At 42.9% G+C, this 20,707-nt stretch overlaps 1 protein-coding gene across 1 annotated transcript in view; it reads right to left on the bottom strand.

Moving 5' to 3' along the window:
* HDAC4 (histone deacetylase 4) overlaps nt 1-20,707 on the bottom strand; it is a 178,939-nt gene that overhangs the window by 40,110 nt on the left and 118,122 nt on the right. The window contains exons 9-14 of the mRNA XM_026033717.1: nt 17,527-17,639; nt 14,725-14,841; nt 14,406-14,604; nt 11,560-11,789; nt 4,116-4,373; nt 3,144-3,330 (exon numbers count right to left, since the gene is read on the bottom strand). Coding sequence (XP_025889502.1) covers nt 3,144-3,330; nt 4,116-4,373; nt 11,560-11,789; nt 14,406-14,604; nt 14,725-14,841; nt 17,527-17,639 — 1,104 coding nt within the window. The remainder of the gene's footprint in view (nt 1-3,143; nt 3,331-4,115; nt 4,374-11,559; nt 11,790-14,405; nt 14,605-14,724; nt 14,842-17,526; nt 17,640-20,707) is intronic.

Genomic DNA, 20,707 nt, shown 5'->3' with positions numbered 1-20,707 from the left:
TAATGCAGAACACCAGAATAATTTGTGGAGCCATTTTTTACGGGAGATCAGACTAGATAATTGGAGCTCTGCAAATTAACGGCCTAACCTGAGGAGTCCTATTCAAATGTGTGGAACAGTGTGTGCAGCAGGATTCATTAAAGCCAAGAGGGCTGCTTTGCTGGGGAGGGCAGGTTCAAGGACTGCCTTTCTCTTCATATGCTAGTACGAAGGAAAAATTAAGTGTCGTGGTGCAGGACATAAAAGCAATGGCCTCGAAGACATCAGGAAGGGCCCTGCTCTGAGCTTGCAGGCGCAGTAACGCACGCTGTGTTTGATGGGGCCTTGTGCTGTTCTCTTCTTATACCTTCCAAGCTGCAGTTCAGGTTCATGGTCACTGCCATAGGAGGATAAATCACACATTAAACACCAGGATTTCAAGCAATCTGGCCCCAATCCCATTGACAGAAACCATTAGGATATTCTGTAGAATACTCTGAATGTAAAAATGAAGGAGAATCTCTTCTGTGTTGGACAAGAACTCATCTCATGACTGCCCTGCTTGTAGCTAGGGTGATCTTGGTTTGCTTCATTAAGGCCACCGAACAGATGACAGCAATTCAAGTCTTAATTTCTATGAAATCCAGAATATATAATTATGATAGAATTGGTCTGAAAAGCAGTTGCCTCTCAGGCAACTTTTGAGATTTTCCTTGAGAAAAAGAAGCCTAATACRCTTTGGCACTGCTGGCTTTGAAAAACAGGCGAGACTTTAATTTCCTGCCCTTCAAAGAATGGTTCAATCCTAGTGATTAGGGCCAAAAGTATCCACCTTTAAATATGCTATCTGTGATGTGTARGAGACAACTTCAAGAAGAAAGAGCCCATCTGAGCCATGCACACATGCTCAACATCTGAAACGTCTGGCTTTCCTTTCTATGCTTGTTTGCTCCTTTTTTTTTTTTTTTTCCCCAAGCCACCATAAAGAAATAGTGGTGACTATTGACTAATTAAACTACTCCTTCCTTCCTGTTGGTGGCATCTAGCAACTAGTTGTGCCTGAGAAACTCTGGCAAACACAGAGATTTCATGCCCTGAGCATGAGGAGGGATTGAAATKGACTATTTGCTTCAGCATAAAGAAAACCAAGGGGAAAAAAAAAATATATCCTTCCTGAAAACTTTCCTGCATCCAGCTTCCATGAATCTGGCAAGATTTCCATCAATCTTTCACGCTCTGCATCTTTACTAGTGTCATCTCATGGCAAAAACAAGCCCTTGCCTCCCTGATGGCATCTTATTGTCTCGTTCCTTCTCCACTCACACGGCATAAATGTGAAGGACCACACAATGGAAAAAAAAATCAATGAAAAATCAAGTCTCTGAGACTTAAYGTGGGTAAATGTTATAAAAAGAATGTTTAACAGGTTTAACAGGTGAAAGACTCTATACATTCTTCATACCCCTGAACTGGATTAAGTAAATGTCTGGTACTGTATACAAGCAACATGATATTCTGCTTTTTTACATTAAGCCACTTTTTTTTTTTTACCCTAATGCCAAGGAAAATAAATTGTAATTTTTTTTAGAAAGAGCACTCTTCAAAATCTTACTACTACATTCTTATATAATTTTTAATGAAATTCAGCAGCACATTTAATTAAAACATATATCCTCTGGTAGGAAATGCTATTGTATGTTCAAAGCCTTGCACATGATTGACAAGACAACTTAAATACCAGAGGAAGAGAAGGGAAAAGAGAAAAGGAATGAATAATCTCTTAAAGTAGGGCCAGGCTTCCTTCCTTGTTTTCAAAGCATCAAGATTTGGGGCTAAGTGTATCATATGCTCAAATTTCATTTGGTTTGATTGAAAGCCAGGGGCCTGCTTGTCTTTGTATCCTTGGCAAAAGCCAAGCTCTGGAATATCTTGTTCCTTCTGATGCTGCAACCGGTGTATTAAAAGTTCAGCTCAACAAAAGATCAGGATTTAACTATTAGCAACAAATATAGACTTGAAGGGCTGACTTTTAAAAATTAGACGCTGCTCGTGCTTGTAGAAAGCGGACTGCACACACTACCCACTCTGGACCTAACAGCTGAAGAAGAAAGTCATATGTAACATATCATTCTTAATATACCATCAGAGTCTGTAAACAAACCCAACCCACCATGCTGATTTTAATGACGCAAAAAGTATGGGGCTAAAGCAAGATTAAATGGATAAATCAAAGAGAAACAAAATCATGAGTCTCCCTTATTTAGGGCAACTTTTTTTTTCCTTCTCCTCTCCCCAGCGTGCATACCATATGGCAAAATGTTCATTCATAAAATAGAGCTTGACATTTGGAAGAGAGGACTAGAAAAGCATTGAAGACTAAAATAAGCCTAACGCCCCAACATAGCACTTGAAGAATTGCATGCAATTAACTTTTATCTGTTGCTAAAGCTACTGGAGAGACAGAAAGGATTTGGAGAAGAAAAATGTTGGTCAGAAGCCCTCGTTGATTTGGGAAGAACAATTATTCTTTGCCTTTAATTTCTGTGTAGAGATTAACACTCTCCTTCCATCTGTGCATTGCACTACAAGAGTGCAAAGTGCACTACGAGCATAATCATAGTTTTAAGACAAATTGTGCGGGGACTAGACAAAATGTGAAAACTATAGCCAACAGACACCACAGGTCCTGGTGGCAGTAGGTGTCCCAGGACSATGTGGCATGGTGACCTTTCTCAATAACATTGGCCTCTGTTCTCCTTGTATCTAGATCAGCTTCGTCGCAGTATATAACTCAACTTTTTTTCTGGAGGAACATATTTAAGTACAAAACTACATTTCTGGATGTAGGCTAAAGGATGCCTACCCCTCTCGGGAAAGAAAAAGAAGGAAAACAGCAGATAAAAAGATCAAATCTTATCCTGGAGTCTACAAATATAACTGAGATTCAGCACCTATAGATTTAACATCTACAAAACAGAAACAGTGATTTTGTATGGACACAGGACTAGAGCAGAGCTGCAAATTTGTATCGTTTTGTACCTCCCTACTGCCACTTCYGTACAATCACTGCCTGCTGTCTACAAGCAAAAAGGAAAAAGGATAATGTGAGGCAAAGCAGTCACCAAAGTCTCACCCATTAGGTGTCCAACAGCCTAAACCGTTACCTGTTGTGAACCGTGGCTTAGCGGGAGGCTCCTGCACGGACATAGGGAAGGTAGCCGAGGCAGGCGAGGACTGTGCACGGGACAGAGGCCGATGCCCTCCGAACGAGACCGGCATGCCAGCTGCCTCCAGCGACGCCTGGTAATTCCTCAGCTGGTGAATGCGCTGCTGCTCCAACAGCAGGGCTTGCTGTGGGGAAGAGATGGGGGAGCTGCTGAAAGTGTGCTGTGCGGTGCCTCCGTGAAAGTGTTTATTAAGGATTTTTAAACATTACATTAGCAGGCTTTGCCTCATTTACCTGCCAAACGAGCACAAACACATGTTATGCAGCACAGATGTGCACACTGCTGGACTGAAAGCARGCACATGGCACGACAGCATGGAGCCTCAGCCTTGTGTCTCCAACCTCAACCTTAATCAACCTTGCTATATCACTAAAAGCAGCACTGTCATCTTGCCTCTGCTCTGGTGACTTAGACCTACCCCTGTCACTGCACTGGCAATGTGGTACACAGGGTCCAGCTGAACTCTGTCCCAGGAAGGACTACATTCCACCTATAGCCTAACACGGTTCCATCTATTTACTTTTGGAAACAAAGCAATTGCAAAGAAAATACTTTTTTTCAAGATTGCTTAGGTAGGACTGCGCATCCAGGACTTGAGGGGAATTTAGAGGAATGGCTAATGATAGAACGAGCCCAACATTAGCCAAATATTAAATTCTGCTTCATTTTTTTTTTCTTACAAGGCAATAACATCTTATAAGGATGACAATGGATCCCAATAATGGTACTTACGTTGAACCCCCTCACTCAATATACTGCTGAACAACCTAACTTCAATGCTGGAGCATACAACACCCTTCTAGCTACTACCACAACATCATTGTAGCCATGGACGTAACCTTAATCTTTCATAATTGTGATGGGCGAGCAGAGAGGGGGTCCTTCCTTGACAACGTTTGGAGAGCTCACCTGACGGAAAAGCAGCTCTTGTTCGGCCTGCCTCTGCCCGGGCTCCAGCTCCTGCTGTGGCTCTGCTTCCTCCTCGTCGCTCTCAATGGGCTCCTGCTTCACTTGCACCATGTTGGCCAGGCCCGGGGCCTCCTTCTGGCTTGCGGCTCTGTCGCTGTAGGGCTCCTCAGGAAGCGCTTGGTGCTCCCGTAATTCTTCTTCTGTCTCCTCAGGGTGGCTTTCGTGCTGGCGAGCGGGCTCGTTGGGCTTGGATATGATCTGAAAGCAGCGAAAAGGTTAACTGGTAGAGCATAACCCCTCTGATTTGAAACAGACTGTGCTTCCCTCAAAGACTCAGCTTTACGAGAGCAAAAACTGTGATTACAGCTTATAAGCTACGAAAACAACAGTGCAAGAGGACAATCAGGTCAACTGTGGCAATTAGTGCTATCACAGAAATCCTGTGTCCCAAGTAATGATGCACTTGATTAAAGAAATTAGACTCTCTTAGGCCTATGCAGCAATGGAGGCTACTCCATTAGCAAATCCACAAGGGAGAAGCACAAGACCCATTTGGCAATTAAAATCCAGAAAAAGTAAATGCTAGACCAACCTTCTAAGAGGTTTTTGCTTTCTTGTTTGCCAAGTTTCTTTTTGAAATCCTCCATAAGTTCTATCTTAAAATATGAGGCGCCATTATACAAATACCTTTGAAGTCTGTAATCTTTTAACAGATTAGTTCAGAGGAAATTTAGGACACTGAATTTCAGTACAGAAATAAACTGCAAGAAGTAGAAGAGTCAATCTAACCAGATTTTCTTAACTAGAGGTAGGGAATTTCTGTGGAAATTAACTTTTCTGAAAGCACCTGCTAAAATAAAGGGTACAATATATTTTTTGCTGTAATTCACATAGGATTAAACTTTCGAAAGTTCAGCAGCAAGATAAAATTCACAGTTCTTAAGCCTCAGTCTGCTAGTGATTTTTACGTGGAGAAAAAAAATTCTGTGAACTGTTTTTACATCCAGCACAGGTAAATAATTCAATTCTTCTCTCCTTAAGAGTGCAAATGGTACCCATTTCATAGGCTTATAAACAAAATGGTTGAACTTTGAAAGTTACCAGGGTAGACCTTTAATATGGATTAGGTCATTGGTATGAAAAGCAGTACTGATTTTAAATCTAATAAAGCTAAATCAAAACACGTTTATTGAACGTATGCAGAAGGAGTGACTATTCAGAAGTTGTGTGCTAAAGAACAGTGACTTAAAACTGAAGCCAACATTTTTCCCCCTAAACTTCAGAAGAAAGCTGCTGTGATATAACTGAGATAAACCTGTATAAAGCAGAGTGAGGCATAGGGCAGTCATATAAAGGATTAAACGCATGGCACCAAGGACAGCAAATGATCCCTTGTACTGGAGCAGAGCATCTCTGCAAGAGGCTCAAAGCTTCTTTTGATATTCAAGCAYTGTGAGAACCAGAAAGGATGGAGACATCTTTTCAGCACTTTTGAGATTACTGAGTTGTGGATTTCTTGACTTCTAAGAGGGGCAGTATACAAAGAAGGGCAATACCTAGCCTAGAAGTTCAAGATAAAACCCTGTGGGGTTCACAGGACCATCCTCATACAGCTCACACCTCTTTGTAACAGTCAACAATTTTGCCCATTAATACTTATCAGAATTTCTCAGTGACCTTTGTGAGTCTTCCATTTCACTACCTAAAATACACATTGGATATCCAAGCTGCATTAACTTGAAGCACTTTCAGGCTTCCTGAATAAAATCTGTTCTAAAGAGAATTAAATTACCACGAACTAACTTCTGCTATTGTTTTTTCCTGCTTAGATTGCAAGTCTTGAGCTTTGAACTTGATATCTATTGAACTTGTGAACTATGCAAGATGAGTAATTGCTGGGAAAATAACACAATGTCATTGTCAAATTTAATGGAAATAAGAAGCAATACATTCCCTGTAAGATTTAAATTATTCCAACTTCATAAAAATGTAAGGAATGAAATGGAAAACATGTGTAAAATGCTACAGTGAAGGYGGAAAGATCAAGCGGCCAAAAAGAAAGACATGTCAACCATTTAGGTTGCTCTCCTAGTGTAAATGGAGTCTCTTGGCATGTCATTTGTCCTAGCTGCTACAGTCACTTCTCCTTCAAGCAAGATTTTGCAAAACAGGTACTCTGTTATGAACATACTCCCTATACAACATAAGGATTTGTATCCTAGATCCATTAGTGCTCCCTGAAGAGCTTCCATTCCTGGAATTCTATGAGTATGTGCTTGTGTTAAAACCAAGACAAGAGTTTAAGAGAAAAATAAAGATAATGTTAAGTGCAAGGGACTAAATATGAAGTTAAAATGACATTTAAAATGTTTACAAATAGATTTGAAATCATAAAGTTATTCAGTGCGCCATAAATAACTTCTCAAACAGCTTTAGACAGCTGGGGAGACAGCTCTGGTGACAAAAAGGAGATAAAAAGAAGATGAAGGCTTAGCTTAAAAGCATCCGAGACATCTGGACAAGAAAATACCAATGTTGAGTCAAGGAAGTGGCCAGGGATGGAGAGGTACAGGAGGAAGGTACTGTGGAAATAGGTACGTTGTTTGGGTTGTCCCAGGGGAGGAGAGCCACGAGCTGGGAGACACGAGGCCGACTGCATCCAGCCAGGAGTGGTAACACGGAGCAGCGCTGGAGGAGGAGGAGGAGGAGGACACACTGCTGAGGGCTTGCACCAACCACTCAGCAAGGCAGGCCCATCTACGCTGCCTTCTGGCTAACCAGGACAGCTGCAGCCAGGTGAGGGACCCCTTGCACAGCTGGGAATATTTAACGTTTAACCTGCATACACTGAAGAGAAACACGAGATGAGAGGGAATGGTGGCGAGGGGCAGAGCTGGGCAAAAGCCACACAGCAAGTTGGCATTTGTTCTGCGGGGGATCAAGATGGGAAAAATCTCCCTTATTGTTTTTCATGATGTGATTATACAGTGGGGAAAAAAAATAACTCTCTGAAGCAGACAATCTGCCGGAAGGCCAAGGGAAAGCCTCTCCCAAGTAAGCAGGATGACTGACTCGATTACATCGGGTGCACTTCACATGTCGCCAGATCTCCCGCAATAAATATCTTGTTGGCCAAATGGCTCCGTATCATTTATCCCATCAGTGGGGATGAAGAAATGCGCCCATAGAAAGCCCCAGCTTCTGTCCTGCTGAGCCGCATGTCACATCCCACCGAGGGAGAGACGTGCCAGGAATACCGAATGAGCCTCCCAGAAGATGTTCTCAACACTTATTGTASCCAGCATTAGGCTTGGGCTCTGCAAGACACCCAGGTCCCTGGTATTTTTGCAGGAGCTGAAAGAATGTTGTTACTATTTCAAGCAAAGAAAAGACAAAGCAAAGGGTGAAAGAAGAAAGGAAGATGTTCTGACTAATAAATGAGCGAAGGTTATTTCAAAATAGGCTTCCCTTAAACTGTTCAAAGGGTAATAGCTCTTTCTAAGTGCTAGGCAATGCAATCTAAGCCACTGTATTTTTTCAATATTGCATATTCAACATTATATATTAAAAGCTACTTCTGGAGTCATGTAAGGCTAAGTAGTTAATGCATTCCAGAAGGGGGGAGAATCAGGAAATAGCATGGTTCAATTCTAGCTGTTAATAAAAGGTATCCACCCAACACCGCGGCACCACAGACAAGTCAAGGCATACATTTGTTGCCACTGGAGAAGAAATACCACTCTTCCCAAAGATTGCTGAGAAGGGGGTTTACCCAGAATGACCATAATTTGACCACAGAAGCTGTGCTGTTCATCTGCCTAAGAGCACAATTCAGGGCTAAAAGGAAGATCAACTGTTCTGCTCCGGCTGCTGTGCATTGTACATTCAATGGACTGTAGCCAAAACACTCATCTTCACTACAGAAAGCTAAAAAGCCAAGTATTCTGGCTCAGGATTTACAGAAATCCGCTTGCATATTTCTGTTTATAGAGGTAATTGCTACTTCCAGACCTATCCCATTGAAAAGCCTGTCTTTTAACTCAGAGATGACTGAAGTCCTCTAAGAGATTACTGCTATGGGGAGTTATTTTATCTGCTCCTCAAAGGTTACCAGAATACTTTCAGGACAGAAATACCCTCCTGAATGCTAACCCACTGCACCACAGAGAACTCTGAGCAAATCCTGCTTCATCTCTTGCACATAAAAGACAACGATTTGCATCTTAAAAGAGACGGAAGTCTGCACAAAAAAACGTAATTGCTGAAGATGAGATGGTGCTGGGATTGCTGCATATATCACACAGTAGAAAAAAAGTCCTATTTCATTCCCTGCCACGCGCCTCCCCGCTCCCAGCCCCACCAAATCCCCTGCAACTATGTTAAAAGAACATTCTCGAGGTTTTGAATCTTAAATGCTGGAAAAGGTAGGAAATATAAACATTCACCTGTGACATTTCAGATCTGTTTTCTTGCACAAAGATGAAGCTTTTTCCTGCAGAACTGCAAGACTGGTTGGTATTTGTCCTTTTAGGACACACACCTCGCTCAGACCAAGGTTGCACAGCGCTCAATTAACAAGCAGTTATTTGCTACTTCATCCYGTCTTAGCTGGCATATCAAACTCTGGCTTAGGAGAAAGAGCTGCTGACACGTCCATGTGTTCAGGTAGTATGTTCATCACTGGAGTACACAAGTGCTTTGCAAATATTAACACATCTCTATTCACAACATATCCGCTCCATCAAACAAGGGGTCGAAGGAGAGATGATGCTCAAAGCATGTGCCATACTTGGAGCTCCACTTGGTATGTTGGTTTTTGTGCTTTTTGGACACAGAAGAATAGCTTTGCAGTTTCCTACCTTCCTCTCCTATCACCATTTTTACTTTTTATCTGTCCTCAAAGCAAATGAAAACAGAGTCCATAAAGACAGARCCCAGAGTCCATGTTTGCTGGGCTGGGACTCTCTTCCTTCCACGGAGACTAACCCACTGCGCCGCCCTCTCCCTCCCTCCGAAGCCATCCTCTCATTCCTCACATTTTTTCCTGTTTGACAAAACCTCCGCTCCAAAGCCTCAGGCACCAGGGCTCTACTGCAAAATTCCCGAGATTGTTATTCTTATTATTTATAATCACAAGCAAAACCACATATTTTCCTTAGCCACCTTTTTGGAAGCAGCCAGACTTGTTTGGGCTACGCTCTTCTCAAAAATTTAATCTGATGTAGACACCTAACATGGAAAGTTTAAGGCCATACACTAAAAAGTTAGAAAAAATTACAAGCCATTGAAAATAGCCTCATACTGTTTAGGGGAAATTTTAACCTTAAGAACAGACAGTGCTTTCAGCTTTACTAATAAGTAAAAGGCAGCAAACTATTATATTATTTTTAGTTGTGCCTTTACTCTCCTACACACAAGGGTCTTAAAATATCCACACGCCTGGGAAAAGACTTTTTTTCCATGTCAGCAATTGGATGCTCTCCCATGGGATAAACAGGCCACACACATACAGAGCTAKTTACTAAATGATTTCAAAACCTGTTGCTTAAAGAAATCAAATGCATGGAAATGGTCCTCATGCACTTTGTTTAATTATGCTCCCYRTGCAACTTCTCCAATGCAAGAGTGATAGGTAAGAATTGCAGCAAAGCTGAACTTCCAGCTCTGGAGGGGAGAAAGGAGGAAGATAGGGGAAAAAAATTAAAAAAAAAAAAAAATTAAATTGGCTCAAGTCATGCACAGACCTCTTGGGAGGTCTAAAGGAAAGCAGCAGTGGGTGTAGCAGGGACGTCAGAGCGAAGCCTTTGGCCGCTCGTGAGGGCTGGCAAGGGAGAGCCTTGCAAGGCCGGCGCAAGCAGCCGCGCGACTGCAGCCTCCTCGCGAGCCAGGGCGCCGCACGGAGCGCCTCGAGCCCCGTCCTAAGGTCTGTTATGCGGAGCTAAGCTCAATTCCTATGGCAACAGCGGCGTGCGCGCGGGGCAGCCCGGCGCTGGCACACGCGGTACCTAGTGGCAGGTATCCAGGAGTACATGATTGACGTCAGCGACTTGTGTAATCGGCCTGCCCCAGCTCCCTTCTATAAACTGAGGGCTTTTCTGGGGGGAGGTGAGGGTTGCTTTCTTGAAATGGTCYCTTTCGCCTTACTGGAAAGTTGTGGGTTTTTTAATTACCGGTTTTTGTTTTTCTAATGGGCCACCACACAACCAAGCGAGCCCAGCTCCCTGTACTTCCCTTTCCTCAGATGACAGGGACGGTGAAAATTCTTGCAGAAATTTCCACGAAAAATGAAACCACAGTAATCTGCAAAGGGCGCCTGCTACCTCACTTATCCTTCAGTTCAGACAGAGATCACAAAGGGTCAGGAAAATATCAGACTGATTATGACTGATTTCTCCTTCYCCAACAAGCCTTTTTATACGGCAAGACCTTAGCTGCCAAAGGCCTGGGACAAAAATCTCAGCTCGGGCAAACTGTCCTAGCTCAGTTTATATGACTTGTGATCAGATCTCTTGCACTTAAAAAGTGAGTTTTCCTTTCTGATGGATTAAACAAACAAACAAAAAAAGCAACAGGATACATTCTGTCCTTTTGAATCCATACCCATGCAATCACCTCAAAGCACTTTTTGCTTTCAGTTCAGGTATAATATTGGGATAGCTAGAGAAGTGATTTTGGCTGCACAGCAATGGCAAAACCTGTGCAATGATGAATGGCACGTTTCAATATTCACCTCAAGTTCTCCAAGTGATCTACAGAGAGCCAGATAATAAAGTGCTTTCTTTCTTCAAAGCAATTTCTGAATCATATTAATTAATCTTCAAAACAACCCATGCAGGATACACAGCAATACTGTTCCCATTTTCAGGAGCTGAAGTACGTAAGAAACTATTATGCTTTACACAGGGCCATAGTTAAAGAGAAGCGGGACTGAATATGAGCACAGCTATTCTCTTTTCAATAGTAATCCCAGTGAAAAACACTTCAGTAAATCTAACTATCTTCACCTTTAATTATTTTCTACTGTTGCCAACTTTGAAATTTCTCCCTTGGATTCATACTACTGCTCTTTCTCCCTTCAGAGCTACATATATGCACTATACATATATTCCCCAAATACCTTGATGATACGTTATTTGCTACATAGTAAGCAAAGATGCTGATGTGGATGGTGGCAATGACAACTCTGAAACGCATTCCTGGAAGGCTCCAAGTTTGGACTGTAGTGGCTTCCAGCTACCTCGACAGAGCTACTGGAACTCACCTTGGTGATGCACATCCACATCCTCACTGCTGTTTCACTCAAAATCATGACAAATGGAGGTTTAAGGACAAAGGCCAGTGGATAACAGAGATAAAGGCCACACATATCACAGCACAAGAAAAACAGCGTTGGCTACAGACGATGGCACGCGAGCACGAAACACCTTGGAAGCACCATGCCTACCTTGTTGATGTGCAGTTGCTGCTGCTGGAATTGCTGTTTGTGTTTCTCCAAAAACTGTTGGTGCTGCTGCTGGATCACTAACTGCTGGAGGGCCTGGGCGTTCTGGGGCAGGGGGGCCGACTGCGTGCGCCCCAGCGGGCGGTGCTGCCGGAGTTTGTGTATTGAAGGGGAGACCCGTTCTGCACCAACCAGAGACTGTGCGTGGAGGGGCAGGCCTGAAAGATACCAGTCTGAAGATAATACGTAGGAAAAAACAGCAGAGAAGGAAAAAAAGGAAGAAAGGAAGGGAAAAAACGGCTGTTGAGTAACAGTGATGGTGACAATGAGATATACTGCTATAATCAGCCACCTCGCCACTTATTGCTGAAGTACCCTTAAAAGAGAATAAAAATCAATTAATTACTGTTGGATGGAATAATATTTTGCTTTCTTTTGAGTTCTTTGCTTGCTTTTTTTGCTCAGAGATCCCAGGGAATGCCTCATTTCTAAAAATCAGCCATACCCCTTACAGGCCCTTGCATCTCCCAGCAAATGACAAGAACTGGCATCCTACTGGTTGTCCCTAGGGGTTTCTCAGGAAACCAGGTCCAGGAGTAATCTCAAGCTCTGTCTCGGGAAAGCACCAGCCCAAACTGGCACCCAGAGCATTCAGCCATTAAAATCTTACAGTGGACCTACTAGAAATGCTGAAGGAAGATGTATGATGATGAAGCTGCTTCTCCCTCTAAATCATACAGAGGAGCACGGTTGCTATGAGCTGCACTACACCTGCTCTGTCGAAATGACTAGGAACGAAACCTTCCACCTCAGACCAGTTGGGCCTTGGAAAAAGGCTCTCTTTTTGAGCATCTTAAGAGACAGAGAGAGAGGGAGCAATAAGGCTTCACTATGTATTTAGAAAGAAGGAGAATTAAGGGACAAGATAACAAAAAGATAAAATTGTTTCCATCACCATTGTGCATATTCATGCTGGTCGAACTGAACACATAAGGGCTATTTTGGGAGGACACATGTTGGTCTCTTGGCCTAAACAAAAATGTTTTCTTGGATGAGTGTCCTGTGAAACACCTCTCTGATCCCCAGTAAGGGCATTTGTTTAGGCTGTTCTTAGCTGTTCTCATGGTAAGTCATGAGTAAGTCTTCTTCTGCTCTCTGGAAGACATACACARAATCAAGCCCTGGAGTTGGGCAGCTGAGAACAAGTCTGCACCATGGCCAATTAATGCCTTGAGAAAGTCACCAATGCTGTGAACTGCTGTGTGTCTAACAGGGATAAGGGTGTGCAGGCGTTTAGYAAAAATATATCCTTTCATTTTACTTCTTCGCATAAATCAAAGGAAAGAGTGCTCAAGTGGTTAGTAATATTCTGATATGAGGAATCTCCAGGGTTGGAAAAGGTGTTTCTTCACTCTTTCACTTGATCTTACACCTTTAAGCATTYGTCCCAGGACACTGTCCTGAGCCCACTGATTTCTCAGAACTGCCCTGTTTGGTGGCATCAGATTCATTCTGAAGCCTCTCTTGTTGTGAGAAGATTGTCTGTGCCTCTCCCACCTTCCACTTTTCCTAAAGTTAATCAAAAGGACATCTTTTCTCTTTCTTATACAGGGCATGCACGTGAAGGATATTATCCAGAGTACCCCAAGAGCAGCAGATCTAAGGCAGCCTGCTCTAGTGGATCACACAGTCATGATGCTTTGATTTTATCATCACTTTCTACTCAAGGTAAGGTGGTCATTGAACTCCACTGAGGAGTTCTGGATCCAGCAACCAGCCCAGCAAAGCTTGTTCCCAACTCACAAAAGCAGCAAACCTCACTCCAGCAAAGACTTGTGGTTTTCCCATAGCCCTCATTCCCGACCTTCTGCACAGGAAGGTGCACTCCAAAGCTGAAGGCCACCTACAGAATATTTATCAACTCCCTTTGGCTTCCAAAAAGTTGGAAATAGCAACTATGATCCGGTAGCTAGTCTATTTGGGGCTTTTGAGTCCTAAAGAAAGAATAAAAAGAATCAACACTTCTTAAATGTCTGCAGAATATGCTTTGTCCTAATCTTTACTCTAATAATAGATACTACAGAGAGAAGTGCATTCTAGCAGATATTATTGCTTTGATTCAATGCTATTTATAGAAATAGGCTTTCCCATAGGTACTTAGTTCTGAGCGTGTAACACAGGGAGCAATTCAAAGTAATTAACATGCTGAAATTGTAACATATACAAACAAACACAATCTGTTTGAATGCAATGGGTTTTGCTGTGTGGTTTTTTTTGTCATTTATTATAATGATGAGAAAAGCCAGTATTTTAATCTGTGCTTTTGTAAATGTGCGTTTTGATTTATAGACGAAATAGAAAGCATTAGTGATAAATAGGGATGGGGATCAGTGAAATAAAGAACATTTTTATTGCCACTTTAATCTAAACTGATTATAATTTCAACTCTAAAGTTATTTTTTTATATATATGTATTTATATATATATATATATATATATAATTTTAAAAAACGGTCACTGAAAAACCCAGGCTTTCCTTGTGGAAGGAAATGATCCTTACGCTATTTACTTCTGTTTCACCAAGATGACAAAGCAACTGCTGCTTCCACAGGAAGACGTGGGCAATCTCCAATTTTGCAAATGTCACAGCTATCCATGAATCAGTGAACACATGCCACCAGGTTATCTGTTATAGTTCTACACATAAACAACATACACAGCATACAAATGACAAACGCCCTTTGTGAGACCGAGTTGACAGAAATGAAGTTATGGATGTTATATCCTCTTTCCCCCCCGGACTGGGCTTGTGCACGGTGGATTTTGGACGTTTCCTACGGAGCCCTCACCTGTGACCAGGGGAGTCTGTGCAGTCGGCTGCTCCAGCAGGACCATGTGCTGCAGGAGGGGGTTGTGCGCGGTGCCTCCGTCTCGCTCCAGCGTTGTAGTGCTCAAGTAGGGAGTGAGGTGGGTGCCRGGGAACAGGGAGATGCGCTGCTGCAAGGCGGGGAGCGCGAGCCGCTCGGCGTCCTGCTGGGCCGACCCTCCCTGCAAAGGTGGTATGAGGAGGAGCAGGAGGAGGAGGAAGAGCAGGAGGACACAGCGGGTTAAGGGGTGAAGGCAGCCGGCCGCCGGCCCCGATCCCAATCCRTGCCCCGCGCCACTTACGCTGGAAGGGCCGGTGGCGGGCAGCCCGAGCGTGATGTTGGGCAAGGAGGGCGACGTGTAGAGCGGGAGCTGGGTCACGGAGCCTTCCCGATTGACGAGCCGGTGCGCCAGGCTGGTCTGCAACCGAAGGGAGAAGGTCGCGAGGTGGAGACCAGGGATGGACACGACGCAYGGCCCCGTGCACCCCGCCAGCACACAGGGGCCCTTCCACTTCAGAGGTGCAAAAGGCTCCTCCTCAGCAAGATTTAACAGCCCTCTTTGGCAAATCACAACTTACGCTATTTATTCGTAGGTTTTAGTTTAAAGCAGACTTCAAAAAGCCTCATCAAAAAGCCTTAAGGTTGTGTTTACGCAGCTCTTTCTGGATTTTTAGGATGTAACGAAGGATGCAGTGTATTACTTTATGGCCATTTAAAGGATAAAAAATGCAAATAAAATCCATTAATTTCCAGAACAACTGGGGTAGAGAACCCATTGAAAAAATTACCTCGCTTGAAACTGCCTGCTGTCCTTGTTAGGAGATAAATGTTCTGATCACACTGAACTCTCCAGTGGGCAATTTCCCATCCAAAATGAAGTAAAAAGGTGTTTAGATTTCATGGTTTTCTACACAAATGCCTACTATTTTAACTCAGGTGTTATTGAGAAAAAAAGGATTACGCCTAAGCCAACATCATACTGTGTAACAACTGCTATCAGCCTAACAGAGCAATGCAAATAAYGGCTTTGTGCATTTTAGCCCTCATCTCACAGCCTCGTAAGCCAAAGAGACCTTGCACTTTATTTCCCTGACTGCAAAACCATCTCTGGATAATAAGGACTATTTTTCAATGACTCCAAGGTGAAACTGGGGTGTGTCTGCAAATGCAGCCATTGATGGGCCGCTAATTTCCTGCTCATTCTCTTAGCATCCAGCTGCTCCTGCATCAGAGATGCTCAGCGAGCCTGCCAACTTTCTATGCTGCTTGGCAAAAATTCACCCACAAAGTAAAACTCTTCCCATTTTACCTTCTCACTCTCTCATTACTGTCAATCAAGCCAGTGGAAAACACACCCCAGATGAGTTCTCCCTTTGAAGGAGTAAACATGTTTTTAAGAGCTCAGGTCACAATTACAGACCTGTGAATTCATACAGAGAGTGCTTAACGTTTCTGCTGCCACCAAGGAGGGAATCTGAAAAGAGCAACGCGTTTTGCTGCTGAATGGTACCTGGGGAGGGCATGYGATTGCGTGTGCCCACACACTTCTTGCAAGTAATTCTGAACACTCCTGGTAATTTTGCTCTTAACTTCAATAACGCAAAGCGTTAGCGTGGAGAATAAGGCAGTTACTGTCAGCAAGGTAATGAAATATTTTACCAATGCCACGAATGAATCAAAACTACAACCATTAACTCCTTGAGCAATCCGTAACGTGTAGCTGTGCCTCGAGCAATCTTGTGGGAATTTGTTTTAAAAACAATGAAGAGAAAAAGGCAACAGCTTGAAATTAATGGCAAATGATGTTTACCGGCATCACCATCATCATCATCACTTTAAATACACAGATCCCATCTGCGGATAGCGCACAAGCATCTATAGAATTGCACAGGAGAGCACAATTGCAGCATGCACCATTTTCGTCTGTACTGAGGTACTTTTAYAGTCGTATCAACCATGATGACAATGAATAACCTGTACCTTTGCAAAGAGGCTAACGTCTTAAGATTTAAAAGCAATAGTTAAACAACAGACTTCAGCAGGGTGGTCTTTCCGTACCCGAGGCAAGCACTTAACCTTAAATAATGCACAGAGGCCATGTTCCAGCATTTCTGAAACGGTTCAGGGGGTGACCTTCCAATAAACTGACAAGCAGAGAGACACATTTCTCACAGAAAATAAAGCAATGTGAAACACAAAGCTGGCAACATTCATTTTCTGAAAAGACGGAAACATTTCTAGTATGCAAAAGCAGAGGCATGATAAAGGACTGATCAACTGGTATCATGGATATCTTAAAAAGGCTTAGGCTGCCATATAATACTGGTAGAAGAACCCCAAGCCCTAGTTTACTCATCTTTTCCTCAAATAAACCTAGACAGTTAAAACACACATGGGTAAATGGGTCAGCTGTAACAAGCAACASGCAACCCTGGAACAAGGAAAGGATCAAATTCATTTCTCCACGAAAAGTAATGCAAAGAACTGGAACATCTGCGTTGAGTAATTTGGCAGGAGAAAGTGTTGCTGGAAAGGGTGGAGTAGAAAGCATATTCCCTATATTAWAGGACACTACATCAGAAATAAAAATGAAGTGAAAACCCGTACAAGTGAAAAAGGCCTATGCTTGCACTATAAAAAAGGGCAAAGCCATAGGATTGTAAATCAGTTCATGGTATCAGGCACCAMACTTTCATCTAATCCAGTTCCAGGCTGCTTGCATTTACACTAATCAGCTACACTTTCCTAATTCACCCTATATTGCAATACATGAGAAGAGTTCCTTCAAATTTTAAAATACTTATATTTGGACCAGGAAATGTCACGTTTTTCCTCCCTTAAACACGTTATTTTTACTATTCACTTGTACTAAAACCACTACCATTTAACACGAGCAGCTTGTGAGCTGGCTCCAGCTAGATTTAATGCACAGATAACACAGTCGGTCACGCCRCACGGAGAGGTTAAATCCCAAAGTCTGCCTCGAGTCATGATCCAGACTTTGCAGTATGATTCATATCAGTTTGTATGTTCAAACCCATAAGACTGCAAAAATGGATTAGAAAYTCAAGTGTTAAAATCTGATTAAAGAACAGCTCTGTACCTCAGCTTGAATACTCGTGACTGATCCTGCAATTCCATTCTCAGCACTTATGTTGTTGGAGCTGTTGTTTGGAGAGCTGGGACCAGATCCAGGAGCACTGTTGCATGCAGAGTCTAAAACACATCCAAAAGCAACTTTTAGAAGTGTTATGAGCAATCACTGCAATGCTCTTTACATAGATAACAACCTCCTGAGTTCGGTTTAGGAGGAAAATACCCCTCTGTTCCACAACACCCCTTTAAATCTTACCATAAAGAACTGGCAAATACACTTTGAAACCATCTCTCCAAGTACCTGTTTACCTTATTTATGTCTTTTTCTGCATGGGTATTTCCCTTTTAGGATACCAAGAACTTGAAAYATGATCAAAAGATAATAAAAAACACAGGAAGACTGAAGAGCTCACCTAAGTGTCCTACTTCATTTTATTCAAGTGCCTTCTCCAACCCTCTTCAGCCTTCAGTCCCAGCACTGCCCTCTCCACTGCACCAGACCTCACCCTCCAAAAGCAAGGCAACCTAGGCATTTTCCCCTTCTGGCACGGCTGGATTCGCAGGAAATCCAGCACAGAGACCTCATCCTTGTCTGACATGAGCGCTGAGCCTTTTTTTTTATATATATGTATAAATATATATATATATTTATGTGTGTATATATATATATACACACACACACACACACACACACACGCACTGTGATTCATAGTTCAGGCACCTGAGTTCAGGTTTTAAGCCAATGGATTAACTGCGTATCCACATCTGACAGGGGTAACTTTTATTTTACCATTTTATATAGCTTCCTGAGCAGGCCCTGGCGCAAGCACTTGCCCTTCATGCTTGGCATCCTACGTGTCAACTTAAATAATTTAATGACCCCTTGGGCACTGAGGAACATGTTCCCTCTCGCTCCCAGTGCGTAACGATGGGAAGCTGGCTCCGAGGAGTGGGAATAACTCCCTGTCATGGACACTCCTCAACTCCTTTGCTGCAAGAAAGACTGCTTTGAAAGGGATACGCAGCATTTTCTGTCCAGCTTTGGATACTGCTCTAGTGAGACACGACTAGGTGGACGGCTGGCCAAAGTCATGGACTGGGGACATTTTATGAAAATTAGGTAAAACTATACAAAGACCCAGAGACACCAAATTCGTCTCACGACTTTGCCTCCAATCAGCACGTCTTCTGTACTTGGGGAGTAAACTCTCTCTTACTGGAAAGACCCAATACAGGGTTTAAGCCCAGCAACAACACTGTTATCATGCAAAAGCTCCGAAAATCCGCCTACCTTTGCATATTTTATCAACACGCTCCCTCTGGACTCACTAGCCAGAACCACTGAGACGTTCACCTTGAAATCAAAGCCTCCCCACTAATGATACAGAAACAGTAGCAAACAAAAACAGTGCACAAGACTGCAGCAAGCAGAAAAGGAGTCTCACCCTTGCATGGAATACTTTCCCGTGTTTCCCTTTTTATTTTGGAAAGTAAATAACATTGCATTTTTTTTTCCTTGATTGCTCTCTCTCCTTAAACACAGAACTTTACCAATACCAGAAGAATCTCCTAAGAGCTGCCACAACTCAAGTCACAGCAGTCCTATAACTGCTCTAGGATGGCCAAGTAGAAATAAAATCAAGTTTCATCGTTTCAGGGATTTTTTTCTCATTGTTTCTTTTGTAACATTATTCTGTATACATTACTATGGTCTCTTAATCCATGCAATTACCACATATGCACTTCAGGAGGTTCTGCATCAAATCCCTATCAAAGAGACCAGCAACAAGCCTGCAACATACTCTGTTTATGGTATTAAGGATCTATTGAAGCCGCTCTTCTCTGGATCCCATCACACGGGCTAAATTCTCAAAGCAGAATGTCCAAGAGGCTGTGCAGAACACAGTCCCAATACCACTGCTTTAAAGTGAGCTGCCTGCTGGAGAAGCCTTGGTAGCACTGCCCTTAAATGTCAGTTTCAGGCATTCAAGGATAAAATCGCTATTTTCACTGCCATCCTCTACTCTATAAAATTATCCYATGAGGATAAATACTCTCTTCTATTATACAGATACGACCAAAACACTCATAAGAAGAGCGCACGCTACGTGGCTTCATCCACAACGTGCACACAGCTCCTCTGCAAGCACAAGGGAACTGAAGCCGATCTCTTTCTGCTGCTAATCAAACACGTTGCCCGTCCTCCCCTCGTGATCCCAACCGGCCAGGGATGAGTGCTTGGCAGGCAGAGTGCTGAGGCAGCACATGGACCTTCTGCTCATCTGAAATGTCCCTCTCGTCTCTCCCAAATAACCTCATATTTTGTGTTTGGGAAGGCAGTGCTGGGAGCCACCCCAGCTGCAGAAAACAGGCTTTCTCACTTTGGGAAAACATTTTATGCAAAAAATGAAAGCTTTCTCTCGACTCTGCATGTGGGGAGGCGTTTTGCCATCAGAAAGCCTCAGTACTGCCTAACACCCAGCTCAGCATCCAACTCTGAACTTCTCTGCAGAAAGTAACTGCAGAGGGTGCAGAGGCTTTAGAAAATATATTCTGACTGCATGGGAAATGTGTGTTCTGTTTTACAGACCATATAATTAATTATACTATATTAGATCTCATGCACAAAATCTCATATCAGATCTCTAAACAYAGGAAAAGTACTCGGCACATTCAGAATTGCGATTCTATTAATACACATTCTTCAGGGATTAAAAGTAATTTCTCCTACCTTAAGAATGATTGATCAATGTTATTTTCAACTGAGAAGTCCTGCCCAAGCACCAAGAGCCAGGACAGCTACGAGCACCAGCTGAATCCAACTCCTGCTCACCTTCATTCAGATATTTTCCTAAGCAAGCTCAGGGCTGGCAGCTCCTGGACCTGCCAGGTCCACTGAAAAGCTGGAAGGATTGCTGCTGTTTCTAAAGGCACTGCTAGGACATGGAACTGGGATAGAGACGTTAGGGTCTCTTTTATCCTAAAAAGCCCTATGACAGAAAGGGTTGTGTGGGAAGTGGCGTAAATTTAATTTTCAGAAGGGACATAAATTATGCAAGGCTGTTAAAATCATCTATTTCCTTTGCAAACAGAGAGGCTTTGATGCAAAGTAGTGCACAGCTACCCTACAATCTTGTGAAACCACGATGCTGTCTAAAGTGAGCTCATTTTGAAGTAGCTTGGATCAT

Source organism: Nothoprocta perdicaria, unplaced genomic scaffold (assembly GCF_003342845.1).
Source record: "Nothoprocta perdicaria isolate Ctin4 unplaced genomic scaffold, notPer1 scaffold_132, whole genome shotgun sequence".
NCBI lineage: Eukaryota > Metazoa > Chordata > Aves > Tinamiformes > Tinamidae > Nothoprocta > Nothoprocta perdicaria.
Note: the sequence above shows the minus strand (reverse complement) of the source record. Positions and strands in the feature narration are given on the sequence as shown.